Source organism: Macaca fascicularis, chromosome 17 (genome assembly GCF_037993035.2).
Source record: "Macaca fascicularis isolate 582-1 chromosome 17, T2T-MFA8v1.1".
NCBI lineage: Eukaryota > Metazoa > Chordata > Mammalia > Primates > Cercopithecidae > Macaca > Macaca fascicularis.
Window position 1 is genome coordinate 14,906,559 of NC_088391.1, and position 22,090 is coordinate 14,928,648.

Consider the following 22,090-nt stretch of genomic DNA (forward strand, 5'->3'; position numbering starts at 1 on the left):
TAATTTTGTCTTTCGGAACAAAATTTAGGCAGAACTTCAATGATTATTGTTCTTTGCTCCAAGGAAACAACCATATAATAAATGTCGTTGGAGTAATAGCAGCTATACATAGCTCATCGATTTTACTAACCTTCCCCATTTTGTTTAAATGTAAGAAATGCCTGAACCAAATAAACAACCAAAGCATGAAGTCAGTTGTCAAGTATTTTCACATCATCTTGTGTATCTGAATAGTTTTAAATTATTATTAAAAATGTATGTTAGGTGAACATTTTCATTCAGTTTACCCTAGGAATTCTATTTAAAAGAAAGCTTTTTTATACATTAAAATTATATAATGAATTAACTCAGAATGGTAATTTCTACCATTGTAATTTCATTTTGTTTTAACCTTTCTTTGTTGTAGGCCTTGTTTGTATGAAGTCCAGCACATCTGTGGTTGAGCTTGTTATGCTGCTTTGTTCTCAGGTACAAAATCTCATTCACTCAATTACATTAATATATGAGGACTTTTGTGACTAATAATAAAAAGTACGTGCATGTAAGTGTATGTTTATATATTTTTAAGATTTCCATCTATTATCCCATAGATGGAGAAAGTAATTTACATTGAGTTATATTAGTATATAGATTATCTTACCATGTAAATATTGACTTATTCTCCCTCTCCCTTCTTCTACTCTTTTTAGCAGTATTATTCTCCTACCCTTTCAATTCTTCCATTGTTTCCTATCATATATATGTATATAAAATACATACATAATGCATATATAAACATCATAATTTATAATTTTTAAATGTATTATTAATTACATTGTTTCTTTCTTCTTCTCTGTTATATTTGAGATAATGAAAAGTAAGTTTTTTAATTGCATGCCCAAAGTGTATGATATAGCTTAAGACCTTGCTGCTTTCTCTTTTTTTAAGTGTAATTTGTATATGTCAGTATAAATTCTAAAAATCTACTTGAGCTGTTTATCTTTAATAATCAGAATCAAAGATAAATGATAATTGTTGGGTATTGTTTCTTCTTAACAATTACAGAGAAACCAAAAATAAATGTAAATATATTTTCTGATTACTTAAATAGGAACCTATTGGTCTTTCTTCTCACCAGCTCTGTCAGGTCTCCTAGTAGTCCTGATTATCCTGATTATCATATTAGTGTTAAATATTCTGTAATGTCAGAATGAAATAAGAGCTTATGTATGTTTGTAATAAGCAGTTATTACCTTTATTCATAGTTTCCCCAGTAGAAAGAAACATATATCTAAGCTCTTCCTAATTACTGGCCTGAGGTTTGCTTAAAGCTGTAGCTAACTCTCAAATAAACAACAATATGAATTCGAGTGATCCTCTAAAACATCAGCAAAACTAAACAAAACAAACGAAAAACTTACCAATTGATTTTCAGTTTTCAGGTTTACTTTCTTCAAGAATATATTCCTAGGAAAATTGTTAGGCCCATGTTCCTCATTATAGCCAGGAACAATATTGATAAGGAAGAGGTTAAAGAAAGCAGCATCCCTGTGAGGAGCTCATCTGCAGGGCATTTGAAAATGTTGTCACCTACTGTTGAAGTCCTGAGTTCGAGAGACTATCTGGATCTTTTCGATTCATAATAATGCACAGTTCTGTAAAATGCTTTAATGGAAAAATAGCATAGAATTCCTTCTTCTATAGCCCTGTGTTTCACTGCTGTTCAGAGAAATAAAGAGGAATGTAGCATTAAGATCTAGTGTCTTTGATGGCCTCATCATCTAATCATAGGTTTAACATTACTCATTTGCTGGCTCCAGGAATTCCTGCCATTAAGGGCCCTAGAGATGAAACTTTGCCTCAGATATTGATTGAAAGGAAGAGTGAGAAATTTAAGCTCTCTATGCAGTGCACTTTCTTTCAGTGTTGCAGCAAAGCAATATTATAAACATGCCTCTCGATTTGATTTTTAAGTTGAATTTTTAAAATAATTCAGTTTTTTAAATATTTCAAGTATTTAATTGATTAAATGCACCTCATTTAAGTAAATTAAAAATATATGCTTATTCTTTAAAATAGCTCCCAATTGTTTTTGTTATTTTCTGTTTAACTGAAATAATGCTTTCCACTAAATATTTTTAATGAAACAAATAATCCTCCTTTATTCCTATTTGGGAGGATAAGTTTACCATTTTACTGTGAAATTAAGCTTCTAGAACTATCTTTGTAGATCATTAATTGCTCCATGTATGTTTAAAATCATGTCTTTAGTTGTAAGGACACACATACCAAAAAATGGACATGTCTTCAAAGTTTCTTAAAATGATGTGCCATTTTTCTATACTACTTAAATGCAAGATGATTTACATCCTATTTTCATCCATTAACAGGGCAACATAGCAGTAGCATACCTCTGAAAAGAGAAATAAATACAGTTAATGATGCTGTGGAGACTGCTTGGCATAGCTCTCTCCAAAGCAGTTCTTCTACAGCCCTTAATGCATCTCTTATAGAATGAAGCACAGTCCCTGTAGAATTAGTATAGTTCCGTAGGCCATCTTTGTGCCAAGGCAGTAGGTAATCCTGATGAATCTTGAAAGCTGCAGAGTTCTGAGTACTTTTTGTTTTGCTCTACAGACAGCCTTTTGTAAGTCTTGATAGCTCCATGTTATTATCATGAGCAGTATTAATACTAATAAAAATAGTTGAATATCTGAATGAATAGCTTTAAGTTACTATCTTGATATACTATGTATATATTTTTTCCACAGTGAGAAATCAAACTAAGATCTTATTCATATTGTAATTTAATGCTGGTTAGAATAAGTTAGAATTCTGCAAATGGAATTTTTAATGTATTTATTTGTATAAAATATGCTTTTCTTTTTCCAAATTTAGACAAGCTATTGAAAGATAAAAGTTTTTTGAGAGATCAGGCAGCTAAGTATTAAAAAGGGAAAAGAAAATGCAATATTGGGTTTTTTATAGGATTTTGTTTTTCTTTGCTACAACACATTAGATGGATTTTGTTTTTATGCTTCTCATTTTCATTTTGGAAATTTCCTGTTAGCAACTACATATTATTAAGGATATTAGCTTTTCTTTCTTATCTGAGCTCCTGAATAAACTTACTATTGCTAATAGTTTGTGCCCAAAATATGGTCTAAATTTACATGAGATCATATTACAAGTGTCTGAAGGTACTTGTCAAGGATAATTCAGTTCATATGGGCAAACTTTTAAACTCCAAGGGATGTATATCCAGTCTACCCCCCACTGTAATTTTACATCTTTGTGGAAAATGTATTTAAGTCTTAAGAAGAAGCTGTTAATATTATCATTATGATATATTTATCATTCCACAAATACCCAAAACATTTTTTACTGTATTCTAGATTTTTTTCTGATATAAATTTTATGATACAAATATATTTATTCTTCTTCACTTTTCTTTTGTATTAAAGTTGACATTAGTAGCATTTTAAAAATTGGTTTCATATCATTTTGAAGTGAAATGAACTAAAGTAAAAAACTTAGTATCAAATCAGAGCTTAATTAGGGAGTACAATGTCTTTTACAGATTCTTCAGTATATCAGAGGTCTGATACTATCTTTTATCATAGCTTTTAAAAAAAAGTTTTATAATTAGATATGGTTGAGGTGCTTATTCTCTATGTGTACTTATTTGTTTATTACATTATTTTTACCATATTGTGCTCTTTGATGAATAGCAGATTTAGTTTTCAAGTAAACTTCTTTAGGTACTATAATAGTTCCTAATTACTTCCAGATTTTTTAAGGAAGTCTCCATAAGATATACTGCAGGAAAAATGGACTGATGTTATCCCATAGCATTTCTTTAAGTTTTTGTAAGTAAAGCTTAGCAGATGTCACTTGCATTTTTCTGTGCCTTATCTGTCAATAGAAAATATTTTATAAATTGAGAAACTGTATATTTAAAAAATTCTTAGTATTTAAGCGCTTTCTGACTGGAGGCAATGATTAAGCAAATGCATGCTTAGTAAGTCATTTCTACTCTCACTGAAAACCTAAAGATGTATAAGTAATGTAAAGTAATAGGCCTGCAAAATGAATTATTTTGTGGTTTGTTTGAATTTACTTTTTTCTAAATACCTCATATACTTAAATAAAAAGAATTTTAGTGACTTCACTGATATGATCAAAGCGTTAACCCAGGGCTTCTAAAGACAACACTTATAAAAGAACCACAACTAAAGAACAATCTTTTTTTTTTTTTTTTTTTTGATTTGGCCTTTGAACATTTGCGTTTTTCATTTTTTCTCCAGTTTGATATAGTTGAGTCAAATAGTACAAAAGAAAAAATACACTTTTCTTCTGCTAAATGCTATAAACCTGAGACTGAGGTTCGAAGACATAGATAAGAGAACATAGAGGCCTATTAAAAAATATTCATTGTAAGTACTCAATAGTGAAAGGATTTTTGCTGTATGCAGTAAGATTTCAAATACAAGAAAACCAGTAGATGTTTTTTTCCCCATTGTCTTTAGAAATATCATGAAATTCTAATTATCATGATGAAGTTATGTCACATTTAATTTTGTAGTTATTTAGTGACTACATTTTTTAAGCATTTTGATGGTTACTAAAGACTTACACATTGTTCCATTTCTCACGTTTAGTATTATCGATGAAACTTGCCAGTTTTGAAGCTGAATTTGAATTCAGTTAAGAATGATAAAAAATTATGACCTGATACTTAAAATTGAATATAAATGAGCAATTACCTTTGTGTGGTTCAGTAAATGAATCCTATGTACCAACAATAAGATTGTCATGGAAAGGTTTATTGAGGCGAACTAAAAATGAGCCCTGAAGGTGCAAGGTATTCTATTTAGCATAAGCGGAGAAGGAGAACTGGGCTGAAGAAACAGCCTGAGCCCTGTTTCTTCAGAAACCTGAGGTCTGGAGAGGAATGAGTCTCTCATTCCTCTTCAGATTGGGATTAGACATTCAGCAGTGTCTAATCTTTTGGCTTCCTTGGGCCACATTGGAAGACGAATCATCTTGGGCCACACATAACATACACTAACACTAATGACAGCTGATGAACTAAAAAAAAAAAAAAAAAAAAAAAAAAAAAGTCTTGTACTGTTTTAAAAAAGTTTACGAATTTGTGTGGGGCCGCATTCAAAGCTGTCCTGGGCCACATGCAGCCCATTGGCCACAGCTTGGACAAGCTTGTGTTACCTGCTCAAGCCAGTTACCAGCCTCATTTACAACACATCAGAAATTAAGTAGCCATATGTGATTAAGGTAGAGGGATAGCAAAAACAATTTTTTAAAAAATTGGAAAATTTAAAAAACAACAGTAGAAATTAAGTGGCCAGGCAATATATAATATTTATTTGTTTACCTAGGCAGTGTGTAATGCAATACCTTCCTCAAGAGTATTTTTAATTTAAAATATTGTAGTGTGTTAATAGTATAGAATTAAGGCTAGTAAGAAATGTCTAACTTTTAAACAGTATTGGATAGTTCATGATCATTGACTACAGATTCTGTTTTACAAGAGCCACTTTTTCATTTTCTAATATCTAAGAAATGCCTACCTTGCTGTCTAGATGGTGGGTGACCCCACCTCTTTTATCTGTGGTGTAATGTCATTTCCAAGTTAAAGGGGGCTAATTTGGGCATTTAATGTTTTTGGAGTGGCTATATTGTATAATTTTTACTGCCATAAAAGTTTGTAATATGTCCTAAAGTATAAATAAAACTTAAACAGGAAGGTGAAAATACGGTGAGGCATAAAGATTATAATCAACTCAAATAACAATAAAGATTTAAAATTATTAGAGAAATTGGAGAAAATTATACACTGAAAATGTAGACATTTTAAAGGAAAAGGAGTATCAATAGAAAATAATTGGAAAATTGTATTTAATATATCTTGGGGAGAATCAGTACCGAACACATTGCAACAGGAAGACAGACTCTCTCTCTGTTATATGCTTAATTACTTATAGCATTCCTGGATGAAAATTTAATCATAGATTTAAAGAGCATATAATTCAAATTACTTTCGATTAATTCTATGAGGTATTTTATTGTTCGATTCTTTTTTAAAACTCTTAGAGACATTAGCAGGTATAAGACATTTTCAGTCTCTTTTATGTTATAAAATATTTTTTCTAAGCTACCTGCAATACATACAATACTCACACATCATTTAACACTTACATATAACAACTTAGCACATATCCACTTCAAATTAGAGAGGTAAAAGTTTATGAATAAACAAAAAGTTCTAACCCCATCTGTTAGAAATGATAAACTAAGGCTGGGCGTGGTGGCTCAGGCCTGTAATCCTAGCACTTTGGGAGGCCAAGGCAGGTGGATCACGAGGTCAGGAGTTCCGGACCAGCCTGGCCAACATAGTGAAACCTGTCCCTACTAAAAATACAAAAATTAGCCAGGTGTGCTGTGGGCACCTGTAGTCCCAGCTACTCAGGAGGCTGAGGCAGGAGAATCTCTTGAACCCGGGAGGTGGAGGTTATAGTGAGCCGAGATTGCACCACTACACTCCAGCCTAGGTGACAGAGCGAGACTCAGTCTAAAAAAACACACACACACATACAAAAAAGAAAGAAATGATAGAAAAGAATGACAGTCTTTTTTTCCTCGTGTCTAATTTCTCACAATTCTAGTAAGATTGAGGGAAAAAAGAAATCAATAAGCCTAGGCCACCTGCAGGATCATTTTTAAGAGTGTTTAATGTCTGTGACAGAAGAGAAGGAATGTAGAATATGCTGAATCCCTGGATCCCAGACACTAAGTCCACCTCCCTGACCTAAAATTTCTTTCCATACTGTGCCTCAAATTTCACATTTCCCTTTCTCCCAGTATTTTGGTTTATTTTTCTTTAATCTTTATTTTCCTGTGTCTACATTGTATAAGTTTTTCAGACAAATTACAACAGTTTTGAAAAATAGTGAAAACTATATATATATATATATATATTTTTTTTTTTTTTTTCAAAGTTTTCCCTCTAGTTCATGTTCCCTTTTCTGGTGGTAGATTTTCTTCATTTTTGTCTTACGCATATTTTAATATGCTTTATTTTTATTAGCTATCACGTAATAAGTAGTTTTCTGTATCCTCTTTTTTTGTTCCATTGTACATTTCCTCATGATCATTTTTTCTGTGGTTTCGTTGTTTTTAATTAGAGACTCACAGGAAGTTGCAAAAATAGTACACAGAGTCCCATGTACCCTTCCCTCAGCTTCCTCCAAAAGTAACATCTTATGTATAACTGTAGTAGAGTATTAAGACCAGGAAATTGATACTAATGTAGCACTGCTAACTAGATGATAGACATTATTCAACATTCTCTGTTTTTTACATGTGTTCATTTCTATGTGTATGTAACTCAATAAAATTTTATTCCAAGTATTAATGAAACCAATATGGTTGTTCCTGTACCTCATATCTTCCCAATTATTTCAAACCTTTTTATTTCATGAAGCCTTTCTGTATTATTATTATAAGGTTCTAATCTCTCCATCATTCCCTTAGCATCTGAGTGCATAAATCTGGATGGTAAATATAGGAACCTGTTCATATGTTTTAATTAGATGCTTTTATATGTGATTAAGGTATGATTTTCTTTATCCACCACATTTCAGTTTGCATTAGAATAAGCTGCATTTCTAGTATTTCCTTTCTTTCTGAAGAACTCTATTCAGCCAATGGAGAAAATAGGTATTGTATAGTCTCAATATATTTAACTAACATTTATGAAGAGCATTTAAAAGCATACATTGTTTATTTACAACAATCCAAAAGAAAAGACTGCTTAAGGATGACACAGAACTTTGAAGTTTTCTGAAGTCACTTTATGGATGTTATTCATTTCAGTTATGCTACGAATTTACACCATACTGAAGATCACTTTATTTTTCTATTGCCTTGTGTTATGCTTACCACTGTGTCTTCCACTCCTAGTATAAATATCCAGCACATAGTATAGGTAATTGCTAATGACATATTGAGTTATTTTATAAATAAAAAGGAGTATATATTAGCTAAGGTGATTTGTTATTTATTTTTATTGTGATAAAATACGTAAAATGTAAAATGTGCCATTTTTACCATTTTAAGTATACAATTCAGTGGCATTAATTAAATTCACAATGTTATATAGCCATCAACACTACAATGTGAAGGTTAGGGAGGCCAGTCCCCCTACACAGTCAAAAATATGCATATAACTTTTTACTCCCCCAAAAGTTAACTACTAATAGCTTAGCACTAGTGACCAGAAGGAAGCCTTACCGATAACATAGGCCATCAGTTAGCACATATTTTCTATGTTATATGTATTATGCATTGTAATCTTACAGTAAAATTAGCTAGAGAAAAGAAAATGTTATTTAAAATATAAAAAATATATATAGATACATAGCCAGTATATATATAATGCTTCTTTTTTTTAATTTTAATGTAGTCCAAAAGTATAAGAAGCTGTTTCAGAGGTCCAAAATATAGTAGGTCTTCAAAGAAAGGTCAGCTAATTATGTGTCAAAGATTCTTGTACTTAGTTAAAAATGGTGATCTCTAAATTTCTCTACAACACTAATGTTCTTATACTGGCTTCCACACCTATTGCTGCATGATCATTTATGAATAAATTATTTCTAAATCTTAAACTACACATTTGAATGTGAGAAACTTTTTAACAACTCAAAACTAATATATAAACATGTGTGTTGTATATACTCATAACATACGCTCTTTTTAAAAATTTCTTGTAAAACAGTCTAGACTTTTTTATTATAAACAAATACAAATACATACACTCATTTTATAATAAGATGTATCCAATTTTAAACCTAATTTAATGATCACCTAAAGTCCTATAGAAGCCTCCTTATGTTTATATGATACGCCAACTTTTCCTTGAGTAACCAACTAAATATATTTCAGTATTTCCTAATGGTTTTTTAATGGTTTATTATTACATCAGTAATCTTCTCTTTGAATTGATTATTGATTATTCACTTCTTACATTCAGTTTTTCCTGTAATACTTTTAGTAAGATCTTCATAAAAATAAGAAATGAAAATGAAATAAATGGTACTTTAAATACTTCCCATATATATTTTCATTATGTATTTTTTACATACATTGAAAAAAATTCTTATCTCTATTTTCACCCTGCAGAGTGTTTTTTTCACTTCACTCCTTATCCTTACTGACTTCTCCAGCTTATTGCACAGAATTTCTAAACATGCCAGTTATGATGAACATTCACTTTGAAAATTTTAAGAAACACACCTATGTATTTTAGTGACAGATAATGATAAATATTAAATATATCAGAAATATAAAATCAATTCTGAAATTCTTGAAGACTTAAGATCTCAATTTACTCTTCCGTTTTTCCCTTGTAATGTTTTTATATTTTCAAAACTTTTATGATGGATTGAATCTCTAAGAACATTAAATTGGTTGATTTAATTGTATACAAAGAAGAGGGAATGAAAAATGTACATTGAGTTGACATAGATGAGGAGAAACTGATGGGGAGCATTATGTTTTGGATCTGAGATTTCTTCGACTAGTCCATCTAACTACCATAAAGTGATTGTGAAGAGAACATAGGGATTTTATCATCATCCTTCTGGAACTTATTTGTCTTCAAAGTGTTTAGTTTCAAAGGGTCCTTAACATGAGATCCAGTTCCCTGAAAAAGTCCTTCATCTTCAGGAAATTTTATGCATGCATGTTGAAGAGTTAAAAAATTGTGACAAAACTATCTAAAGACTTGGCAGCTCTCTGCAGGCATTCAAACCTAAAGTTAAATATGTTTCCCCATGAAAATAAAAGGTTGTTCATTTAGGTTTTCAGCAGAAAAGTGAGTATATGTCTATGTAGGTGTGTTTTCTCAAGTGGCAAAAAATTCTGGAATAATTTGTAAGATAAGACTTTAAAATATACCTTTTTCCTGTCATTGCCAAGAGTTTGTTGTTGATGAAATGACAGTAAATTGTTCTTATCCCTTTGCATGTGTTCTCATGTATGTGTAAGTCTTTGTATTTGTCAGAGAGAATTGTTAGAGTGCTAGGGCAGGGATTAAAATTGTCTTCCATGTCCACCTCTATCCCATTTTTTAACTTTCAAGGTAGCTTGTATCTCAGCATCCGTAACAAACAAGTAACGTTTCTTCTCTATGCTATGTACTTTTCTTGTCACAAAGTTTTGTTTATCTCTCCTTTCAATATTTGATCTAATTATTTTTTGAAGCTCTTGTAATCAGTTACGTAGTAATGTGCACTTAAGAAGTATGTTTTGAAATTAGCCAGGCATAGTGGTGCACACTTGTGGTCCCAGCCATTCGGAAGGGTGAGGCAGGAGAATTACTTGAATCTGGGATACGGAGGTTGCAGTGATCTGAGATCGAGCCACTGCACTCCAGCCTTGGTGACAAAGCGAGACTCTGTCTCAAAAAAAAAAAGAAGCAAAAAAAATTTTTTGAAATTAAAAAAGAAATGTGCATCAGTGTAAAAGAACATAATCATTGCCTATCCAAATTTGTTACAAAAAATTCAAAACCGTGTGTATCTCATTTACTTCACACACACATGTAAATAAAGTATTGCAAATATAAATAACTCCATTTCAGAGGCAATGTTTCATGATTAATAAAAATAACATTAAGTGATGAGAAGATGATATAGGATTTATCCCATTTCCCATTTTCAGAGTTTTAAACCTATTTCATTTACATGCTTTAAGATTTGTTATATTGCCGGCATAAATTCTTAGACCTTACTCCTATGGAAGAGGGCAATAGAAATAGAAATTTTTAGACCTGACTCGCATCAAAATGGGCAATAAGAAGCATAAATTCTTGTCATAGTATTGCACTTTTCCATAGGAGTCAGGCCTAAAAATTCATCTGTAGCTTGGGATAACCGATGGGGAAGATGCCCTTTGTTACACTTTTCCTATAGGATACATTTTTCTTCTCATTCCATTTTTTTTCTTTACACTTAAGCATTTTTGTTTGCCACCCAATACTGTGTACTGTTGTCTACCTAGGTGTAAAGGGATTGGACTTCTCAACTAAATATGGTTAAAAAAAAATTATCATTGCCCCTTTTACAACTGTCATTCATAAATTATTAAACATGCTTTAAAAACCATATGCAATCCTAACATTTTCTGAGGAGGAAAATATACTTTATCTTGTGCAGAATATTTTATTGTCCCTTTTCTCTCTCTCATTTGGTAGATGAAAAAAATAAACTTCTGCTTTCTTCATTGACCACAACAATGAGAGTCCACAATATGGGCTTTTTTTTTTTTTTTTTTTTTTTTTACTTTAAGTTCTGGGATACATCTGCAGAACATGCAGTTTGCTACATAGGTATACGTGTGCCATCGTGGTTTGCTGCACCTGTCAACCTGTCATCGAGGTTTTTAGCCCCACGTGCATTAGGTATTTGTCCTAACGCTCCCCCTCCTCTTTCCCCAACCCCCCAACAGGCCCCGGTGTGTGATGTTCCCCTACCTGTGTCCATGTATTCTTATTGTTCATTTCCCATTTACGAGTGAGAACATGCAGTGTTTCATTTTCTTTTTCTGTGTTAGTTTGCTAAGGATAATAGTTTCCAGATTCATTCATGTCAGTGCAAAGGACATGAACTCATTCTTTTTTATAGCTGCATAGTATTCAATGATGTATATGTGCCACATTTTCTTTATCCAGTCTATCATTGATGGCCATGTGGGTTGGTTCCAAGTCTTTGCTATTGTAAATAGTGCTGCAATAAACATACATGTGCATGTGTTTTTATAGTAGAATGATTTATCAACCTTTGGGTATATACCCAGTAATGGGATTGCTGGGTCAAATGGTATTTCTGGTTCTAGATCCTTGAGGAATCGCCACACTGTCTGCCACAATGGTTGAACTAATTTACACTCCCACCAACAGTGTAAAAGCGTTCCTATTGCTCTGCATTCTTGCCAGCATCTGTTGTTTCCATACTTTTTAATGATCACCATTCTAACCGGCATGAGATTGTATCTCATGAGAGCCCACAATATGTTTTATGCTAAATCCCAGAAAATAACTGATAAAAACTTATGTTTAAAATTTCTAGTTTTAGTGCTGTCTGTATGGCTAAAGTCGTTAATTCTCCAACTCTTCTACTTGAAGCAGCACCTCGTGGGCTGCAGTAGGGAGGAGTTGGAAAGGTGGCCCAGATTGTAACGCATGTCAACCACCGGAATCACAAATGTCCTATGCTCTTAGACTTTCAAAATCTCATTTTTACTTTATTATTCTTACATTCCTCAACATTTTGAGTTAAATTACTTGAGGTTATTTTTTAATTTTTTGTTTTCCTCTCGGACTCCAGGGGGTGCTGAACATGTAGTATATATCCTGGGCATAGTCACTGCCTGCGTCTTATGTTTCTCATACCCCAACTTGAATAAACAAAAACTTCAAACTCTCTTTCTTCAGAAAAGACAATTGATAACATTTTTGTGACCTTACACATTGTTAATAGCAGTTCATAGTTTTTCATGTAGTTAATAGACATTTACTTGGTAATTTGAAATTATGCAAATTGTTGCAAATAGTTGAAGAATTTTAAAAACCTTCAAAAACTGAATTATACTCTCTTAATATTAGGTGGAACCACTTTGGCTGTTGCTCAAGGCAAGACCTGCATAACTGCTCTTGTGCCCCAGCCATATCATGTTAATGGAGCATGTGTGACAGAAAAGAAAACATTCATGTTGGGAAAACAAAATAATAATAGAACCTAGGGGAAAAAAGGCACCAGGAAATATAACATTTAAACATTTTTATACGTAAGGATTTTTTCTGTGTTTGCCATTCAATGTTGGTTAAACTTCTAGAATTAAACTCTTGTTTCCTTAATGTTGTAGTATAGTCGTTGTGACTGTTGTACCATCTATTTCTTCTGGTCCTAGTGTCATCACAGACTAATAAAGCCTGGCTCTTCCTTTAAAAATACAGTACTTAAAATCTAATGATACCCCGTCTCTACTAAAAATACAAAAAATGAGTCGGGCGAGGTGGCGGGCGCCTGTAGTCCCAGCTACTTGGGAGGCTGAGGCAGGAGAATGGCGTGAACCCGGGAGGCGGAGCTTGCAGTGAGCTGAGATCCGGCCACTGCACTCCAGCCTGGGCGACAGAGCGAGACTCCATCTCCAAAAAAAAAAAAAAAAAAACAAACTAATGATATAATATGCACATGAAACACATAAAGAGTAAAACTGACCTCATAGAGTCACATGAAGAAGACTATTCAGCCAGCTGGTGGTAAACTCCCATATTGAAAAATTGGCAGTTCAAGTTAAAGTTACTTTAAATTCCTCTATCAAATAAAAGTATTTGATGTCTACCTACATCAGGACAGGTGAGCAGGACAGATAGCGGGATAGAAGAAGACTTAAATTTCCTGCAGGGCACGGGGAGAACAAAAAATACCTTATTTACATTTAAAAAATCCTTTCTTCTTTTCATAATTAGCAATATTTTTTCATGTCTTCATGGAAAATGAGAACCCAGTTAGATTATTTTTCTATAGGATTAAAGAAACACCATGTTCAATTATTATTATTCATCTGTAGTAGTATCATTTTAAGAGGTCTCATTACCAGTCACCTGGTTTCATATATCTGACAATAACAAGAGGTGGATTGTATGTTAATCACTATTGACCCAGTAGATCACTAGTTAATAATATTTGTTATTATGTTACTCAGACTGTAGCAGGTGTTCAGAGTTAAAATTATATTATAATTTGAAACCACACATCTCTTAAATTCAAAAAGACCAAGACAAATAAGACCAAGGAGTTTATGATTTTCTGGGAAAGAAGTATAGTGAAGTTTACAACCATGTTACTAAAGTCTGGGTGCCTTTATGAATAATAACTGGACTATTTTATACATAAACAAGTAAAGGAAAACTTCACACTTTTTATTCTTTTTCTGAAGAATTAACTGTTCTTACCCCTTTTCAAGACACCCCATTCTCGTATGCATTCATCAGAATTTCCGTCACCTTCCATCTCTTGTAATCTTTCTGTCTCTCCTTCACCCTTTCATTCTGGTCCACAATTACAATTAAGTCTCTTCATATATAAATTTCACAAAAGCTTTCAAACGTGTGTCTTTATCTGAGCATCCTGTCCATTGTTTCTTGGCTTTAATCACAAAGCTTTTTGTGATTGTTTGCTCTAGTTACCACTTTCTCTTTCTCACTTACCAGCCCAGTACAATCAGACTTCCCTCCACAGTATTTAGGGCCTCTGTTGTGTCCTCATCATACCTGACTTTTCTGAAATACGAAAATGACAGTGTAATGTCATGCAAGCAAATGGAATAGCGATAGTTTTCTAATGATTATATTTTTAAAATATGGAAAACTTGCAAAATAAAATGAGAACGTGACACAGTCCCACCGTCAAAATGAGAAAGTGACACAGTCCTACTGTCAGAAAATGTTTAATGTTCTCTTCAACAAGAAGACTTCTGCCACCGGCTCTCCTTCTCTAATATTGACTCTGCCTTTGGTAGAAAACTTTTAAAAAGAGCAACTCAGGCCTTCTGAGGAGTTGAACACAAATACAGGTCAACAGTGTTATATTGTCATTGAACAAATTCAGGAATTACATTGCCTTGACAAAAGCAATTCTGTGTGTGTGTGTGTGTGTGTGTGTGTGTGTGTGTGACGGAGTCTTGGTCTGTCACCCAGGCTGGAATACATTGGCGCAATCTCGGGTCACTGCAACCTTCGCCTTCTGATTCAAGCAATTCTCCTGCCTCAGAGACCCGAGTGGCTGGTATTACAGGTGTGCAACACCATACCCAGCTAACTTTTGCATGAAAAAGCAGTTCTTGAAGGGAAAACATGTAATTGAAGTGATACATTTTTATTCAGAATGTTTTCGTAAGTCTTCTGTGTTCAGACTCACTCTCTGTAGTCTCATAAAGTTACTGTTTCCTTTTTGACAGTCTTTACCCTGCTTGCAGTACAAGTCTCTCCTGATTCATCACAGAAACTCTCTATGGTTCTGTAAAACTAATACTGTTCTAAAAAATTGTTTTTGAAAAAGGTTTTAATTTTACTGTATGTAGTTTAAGGTACATAACCCACAAATAACAGACCCCTACTCCACCACTGAAATCCACTGGACTGAATCAACCACTTTCAACTCTTTTATCTGTCTACTTTATTAGTAAACTATATTTTTGAAATAACTCTGTTATACTAATATTCTTGGTTTTTCTATTTTAAATATTTTTAAAATTTGTTATATATAGCATGTCACTCTTACAACATAGCCACTACCACCTACTAAAAAATATGGGGGAAAGTTTCTACTTTTGTGTCAGCATGTCTCCACTATAGCCATATCACAGTTTTACAGCGTGTCAATATTTCTTATAAGTATCATCTGTAGCTGAACTATCCACCATTTCCTTCCCAAGATAACTATTTTCTTTTAGAGTGAATTGCCTCTTTGCTGTTTATTTGTTGGCTAAGTTTTCTGGATGCCTATTAGTACATTTCCCCCAAACTTTCCAGTAGGACTAAAAACCTGCTCTAACTCTAGTGCACATTAAGTATTCTCTCAGCCTCTGCTTAATCCTGTTTTGGTACTTCCATTAACAATTATTTGGAGAATTTCCATTGCCTCTGTTTTGTTTCAGTCTACCGTTTCTTAGATATGAGTCTATCTCTTTTTAAATGTATTTTCTGAGAATATGTGTAGAGTTTGTCACAAGTTCTTTCTGTCTTATTGAGTGCTTTTGGTGGGTTTGCATTCCCCTCCTGCAGTGAGCTTGGGCTTTATCATAGGACTTTCTCTGGCCAGTGAATGTAGGCAAAGGGACATGTGTTACTTTTGGCTGGAAGCTACAAGAGCCAGGGCATGCTTAGACCCATTCTCTTTCCCTCCATATTGGCTGCCAACAGTGTTCCAGACAATGACAACATAGTCAGTATGACTCCCAGGATGACGCCAATAAGGATGTAGAGCAGAACACAGACAGTAGACAGAATTTGAGCAAGACATAAACTTTTGTGTTTTAAGCCCCTGAGGTTCGGGGACTAGCACAACATAAACTTGTTTCTCCTGTTTGATATATTTTCTCATTTTGGCAGAGCACACCATCAGTGGGTTCTTGAACAAGAGTCAGTGATAAATTTTTATACATGTGTGAAAATGTGATTATCCTCTCTTCATATGTTACTGATAGTTTGGCTGCATAGTTTGTTCTATTCTGTTCATAATTTTGAAACTCGCTGATGTTAAACTCCCATATTGAAAAATGGGTATTTCAACTTGAAGTTACTTTAAATTCATATATCAAATGAAAGTATTTGATGTCTATCTACGTCAGGACAGGTGAGCAGGACAAATAGGAAGCAGGATAAACAGAAGATTTACTTTCTTCCATCGTCTAGTTTTGCTGTTGAAAAGTCTCATTCAGATTCCTGATTCTTTATATAAACTTTTATTTTTTCCTGCGAGTCTCTTTCTTAACCCTGGTGTTCTAGAATTTAATGATGATTTACTTGCTAGGGTATATTATGTATTATATTATTCATTATATAATTATGTAATTATATTGTCATATAATTAAATCCTAGAAAATATTTGAAATTCCTTTGGTAATTTCTTGATACAATGTTTCTCATTCACTCTTTGTAAAATTCCTACTTACTAGATAGTGACCTTTCAAAGGAAGATCCTCTAATTTCTTTGTCTCCTTTGTTTTCTCTCTGTGTCTTTTTGGTTGTACCTCATTATCTCTTTGTTCTATTTTCTGGGAGATACTTTCATCTCTTTTTTAATGTATACAATATCTTCGTATATCCCAGTTTTATTACTACATTTTTTTGGTGTCGCTTCATTGTCTCTCATTCCCCCCAACCCCCACCTCCATTATCCCTTTCTGATATTGGCCTGTGTCTTTAATATAAGGTTGCCAACAGGATCATAAGTAGTGACTTTGAAAGTAATATTTGTGATTAAAGGGTCCTGCATCTTTCTGTTTTCCTGAGGCAGTGTATATATGTGGAGTGTTTTCTTTCAAATAATGCTATAATATTCTGCTTCTGTTCTTAAATTTTAATAGATCTTTTTCTGTCCCTTTCAATTGCCTCTTTTTGCAGTCCTAAAAATGTGAATCCTTTCCAGCCTAGGAATACTTTCTCGGCCTAGATATTTGATCCTCTTTTTGTTTATACTTCTTAGGAGACTTCTGCCTTACTCAATATTTCCATGTAAATAATTCCAAATTTCACATTTTTTGTTAATATACTTTAAGTTCTAGGGTACATGTGCACAACGTGCAGGTTTGTTACATATGTATACATGTGCCATGTTGGTGTACTGCACCCATTAACTCGTCATTTACATTAGGTGTATCTCCTAATGCTTTCCCTCTCCCTCCCCCCTCCCCACAATAGGCCCCAATGTGGGATGATCCCCTTCCTGTGTCCAAGTGATCTCATTGTTCAATTCCCACCTATGAGTGAGAGCATGTGGTATTTGGTTTTCTGTTCTTGTGATAGTTTGCTGAGAATGATGGTTTCCAGCTTCATCCATGTCCCTACAAAGGACACGAAGTCAGCCTTTCTTATGGCTGCATAGTATTCCGTGGTGTATATGTGCCACATTTACTTAATCCAGTGTGTCACTGATGGACATTTGCGTTGGTTCCAAGTCTTTCCTATTGTGAATAGTGCCACAATAAACGTACGTGTGTGTGTGTCTTTATAGCAGCATGATTTATAATCCTTTGGGTATATACCCAGGAATAGGATGGCTGGGTAAAATGGGATTTCTCGTTCTAGATCCTTGAGGAATTGCCACACTGTTTTCCACTTCTCTTTTGAGAAGTATCTGTTCATATCCTTTGCCCACTTTTTGATGGGGTTGTTTGTTTTTTTCTTGTAAATTTGTTTGAGTTCTTTGTAGGTTCTGGATATTAGCCCTTTGTCAGATGAGTAGATTGCAAAAATTTTCTCCCATTCTGTAGGTCACCTGTTCACTCTGATGGTAATTTCTTTTGCTGTGCAGAAGCTCTTTAGTTTAATTAGATCCCATTTGTCATTTTTGGCTTTTGTTGTCGTTGCTTCTGGTGTTTTAGACATGAAGTCCTTGCCCACGCCTATGTCCTGAATGATATTACCTAGGTTTTCTTCTAGGGTTTTTATGGTTTTAGGTCTAACATTTAAGTCTCTAATCCATCTTGAAATAATTTTCATATAATGATTAAGGAAAGGATCCAGTTTCAGCTTTCTACTTATGGTTAGCCAATTTTCCCAGCACCATTTATTCAATAGGGAATCCTTTCCCCATTTCTTGTTTTTGTCAGGTTTGTCAAAGATCAGATGACTGTAGATGTGTGGTATTATTTCTGAGGGCTCTTTTCTGTTCCATTGGTCTATATCTCTATTTTGGTACCAGTACCATGCTGTTTTGGTTACTGTAGCCTTGTAATGTAGTTTGAAGTCAGGTAGTGTGATGCCTCCAGCTTTGTTCTTTTGGCTTAGGATTGTCTTGGCAATGCAGGGTCTTTTTTGGTTCCATATGAACTCTAAAGTAGTTTTTTCCAATTCCGTGAAAAAAGTCATTGGTAGCTTAATTGGGATGGCATTGAATCTATAAATTACCTTGGGCAGTGTGGCCATTTTCACAATATTGTTTCTTCCTATCCATGAGCATGGTATGTTCTTCTATTTGTTTGTGTCCTCTTTTATTTCACTGAACAGTGTTTTGTAGTTCTCCTTGAAGAGGTCCTTGACATCTCTTGTAAGTTAGATTCCTAGGTGTTTTATTCTCTTTGAAGCAATTGTGAATGGGAATTCATTCATGATTTGACTCTCTGTCTGTTATTGGTGTATAAGAATGCTTGTGATTTTTGCACATTGATTTTGTATCCTGAGACTTTGCTGAAGTTTCTTATAGGCTTAAGGAGATTTTGGGCTGAGACGATGGGATTTTCTAAATATACAATCATGTCATCTGCAAACAGGGACAATTTGACTTCTTCTTTTCCTAACTGAATACCCTTGATTTCTTTCTCTTGCCTGATTGCCCTAGCCAGAACTTCCAACACTGTGTTGAATAGGAGTGGTAAGAGAGGGCATCCCCGTCTTGTGCCTGTTGTCAAAGGAAATGCTTCCAGTTTTTGCCCATTCAGTATGATATTGGCTGTGGGTTTGTCATAATTAGCTCTTATTATTTTGAGATACATTCCATCAATACCGAATTTATTGAGATTTTTTAGCATGAAGGGCTATTGAATTTTGTCAAAGGCATTTTCTGCATCTGTTAAGGTAATCATGTAATTTTTGTCTTTGGTTCCGTTTATATGCTGGATTACATTTATTGATTTTTGTATGTTGAACCAGCCTTGCATCCCAGAGATGAAGCCCTCTTGATCATGGTGGATAAGCTTTTTGATGTGCTGCTGGCTTTGGTTTGCCAGTATTTTATTGAGGATTTTTGCATCGATGTTCATCAGGGATATTGGTCTAAAATTCTCTTTTTTTGTTGTGTCTCTGCCAGACTTAGGTATCAGGATGATGTTGGCCTCATAAAATGAGTTAGGGAGGATTCCCTCTTTTTCTATTGATTGGAATAGTTTCAGAAGGAAAGGTACGAGCTCCTCCTTGTACCTCTGGTAGAATTCAGCTGTGAATCCATCTGGTCCTGGACTCTTTTTGGTTGGTAGGCTATTAATTTTTGTATCAGTTTCAGAGCCTGCTATTGGTCTATTGAGGGATTCAACTTCTTGCTGGTTTAGTCTTGGGAGAATGTATGTGTCCAGGAATTTATGCATTTCTTCTAGGTTTTCTAGTTTATTTGCGTAGAGGTGTTTATAGTATTCTCTGATGGTAGTTTGTATTTCTGTGGGATCGGTGGTGATACCACTTTATCATTTTTTATCGCGTCTATTTGGTTCTTCTCTCTTTTCTTCTTTATTAGTCTTGCTAGTGGTCTATCAATTTTGTTGATCTTTTCAAAAAATCAGCTCCTGGATTCATTGATTTTTTGGAAGGGTTTTTTGTGTCTCTATCTCCTTCAGTTCTGCTCTGATCTTAGTTATTTCTTACCTTCTGCCAGCTTTTGAATGTGTTTGCTCTTGCTTCTCTAGTTGTTTTAACTGTGATGTTAGGGTGTCAATTTTAGATCTTTCCTGCTTTCTCTTGTGTGCATTTAGTGCTATAAATTTCCCTCTACACACTGCTTTAAATGTGTCCCAGAGATTATGGTGTTTTGTATCTTTGTTCTCATTGGTTTCAAAGAACATCTTTATTTCTGCCTTCATTTCGTTATGTACCCAGTAGTCATTCAGGAGCAGTTTGTTCAGTTTCCATGTAGTTGAGTGGTTTTGATTGAGTTTCTTAGTCCTGAATTCTAGTTTGATTGCATTGTGTTCTGAGAGGCAGTTTGTTATGATTTCTGTTCTTTTACATTTGCTGAGGAGTGCTTTAGTTCCAAATATGTTTTGGGATAAGTGCGATGTGGTGCTGAGAAGAGTGTGTATTCTGTTGATTTGGGGTGCAGAGTTCTGTAGATGTCTATTAGGTCGCTTGGTGCAGAGTTGAGTTCAATTCCTGGATATACTTGTTAACTTTCTGTCTCAGTGATTTGTCTAATCTTGACAGTGGGTGTTATAGTCTCCCATTATTATTGTATGGGAGTCTAAGTCTCTTTGTAAGTCTTTAAGGACTTGCTTCGTGAATCTGTGTGCTCCTGAATTGGGTGCATATATATTTAGGATAGTTAGCTCTTCTTGTTGCATTGATCCCTTTACCGTTATGTAATGGCTTTGTCTCTTTTGATCTTTGATGGTTTAAAGTCTGTTTTATCAGAGACTAGGATTGCAACCCCTGCCTTTTTTTGTTTTCCATTTGCTTGGTAGATCTTCCTCCATCCCTTTATTTTGAGTCTATGTGTGTCTCTGCATGTGAGATGGGTCTCCTGAATACAGTAAACTGATGGGTCTTGACTCTTTATCCAATTTGCCAGTCTGTGTCTTTTAATTGGACCATTTAGTCCATTTATATTTAAGGTTAATATGTTATGTATGAACTTGATCCTGTCATTATGATATTAGCTGGTTATTTTGCTCGTTAATTGATGCAGTTTCTTCCTAGCATCGATGGTCTTTACATTTTGGCATGTTGTTCCAATGGCTGGTACCGGGTATTCCTTTTCATGTTTAGTGCTTCCTTCAGGATGTCTTGTAGGGTGGGCCTGGTGGTGACAAAATCTCTAAGCATTTGCTGGTTTTTTAAAGGATTTTATTTCTCGTTCACTTATGAAACTTAGTTTGGCTGGATATGAAATTCTGGGTTGAAAATTTTTTCTTTAAGAATGTTGAATATTGGCCCCCACTCTCTTCTGGCTTGTAAAGTTTCTGCCAAGAGATATGCTCTTAGTCTGATGGGCTTCCCTTTGTGGGTAACCCAACCTTTCTCTCTAGCTGCCCTTAGCATTTTTTCCTTAATTTCAACTTTGGTGAATCTGACAATTATGTGTCTTGGAGTTGCTCTTCTTGAGGAGTATCTTTGTGGCATTCTCTGTATTTCCTGAATTTGAATATTGGCCTGCCTTGCTAGGTTGGGGAACTTCTCCTGGATAATATCCTGCACAGTGTTTTCCAACTTGGTTTCATTCTCCCTGTCACTTTCAGACACACCAATCAGATGTAGATTTGGTCTTTTCACATGATCCCATATTTCTTGGAGGCTTTGTTCATTTCTTTTTACTCTTTTTTCTCCAAACTTCTCTTCTCACTTCATTTCATTCATTTGATCTTTAATCACTGATAATCTTTCTTCCAGTTGATTGAGTCAGTTACTGAAGCTTGTGCATTTGTCACCTAGTTCTCGTGTCATGGTTTTCATCTCTATCAGTTCGTTTATGGACTTCTCTGCATTGGTTATCTAGTTATCCCTTCTTCCATTCTTTTTTCAAGGTTTTTAATTTCTTTTTGCTGGGTACGTAGTTCCTCCTTTAGCTCTGAGAAGTTTGATCAACTGAAGCCTTCTTCTCTC

At 34.2% G+C, this 22,090-nt stretch overlaps 1 protein-coding gene across 8 annotated transcripts in view; it reads left to right on the forward strand.

The window, feature by feature from the left end:
* NBEA (neurobeachin) overlaps window positions 1–22,090 on the forward strand; it is a 741,630-nt gene that overhangs the window by 342,991 nt on the left and 376,549 nt on the right. For all 8 annotated transcript variants that reach the window (XM_005585622.4, XM_065533144.2, XM_065533146.1 and 5 more), the window contains one exon: window positions 407–468. In XM_005585622.4, coding sequence (XP_005585679.2) covers window positions 407–468 — 62 coding nt within the window. The remainder of the gene's footprint in view (window positions 1–406; window positions 469–22,090) is intronic.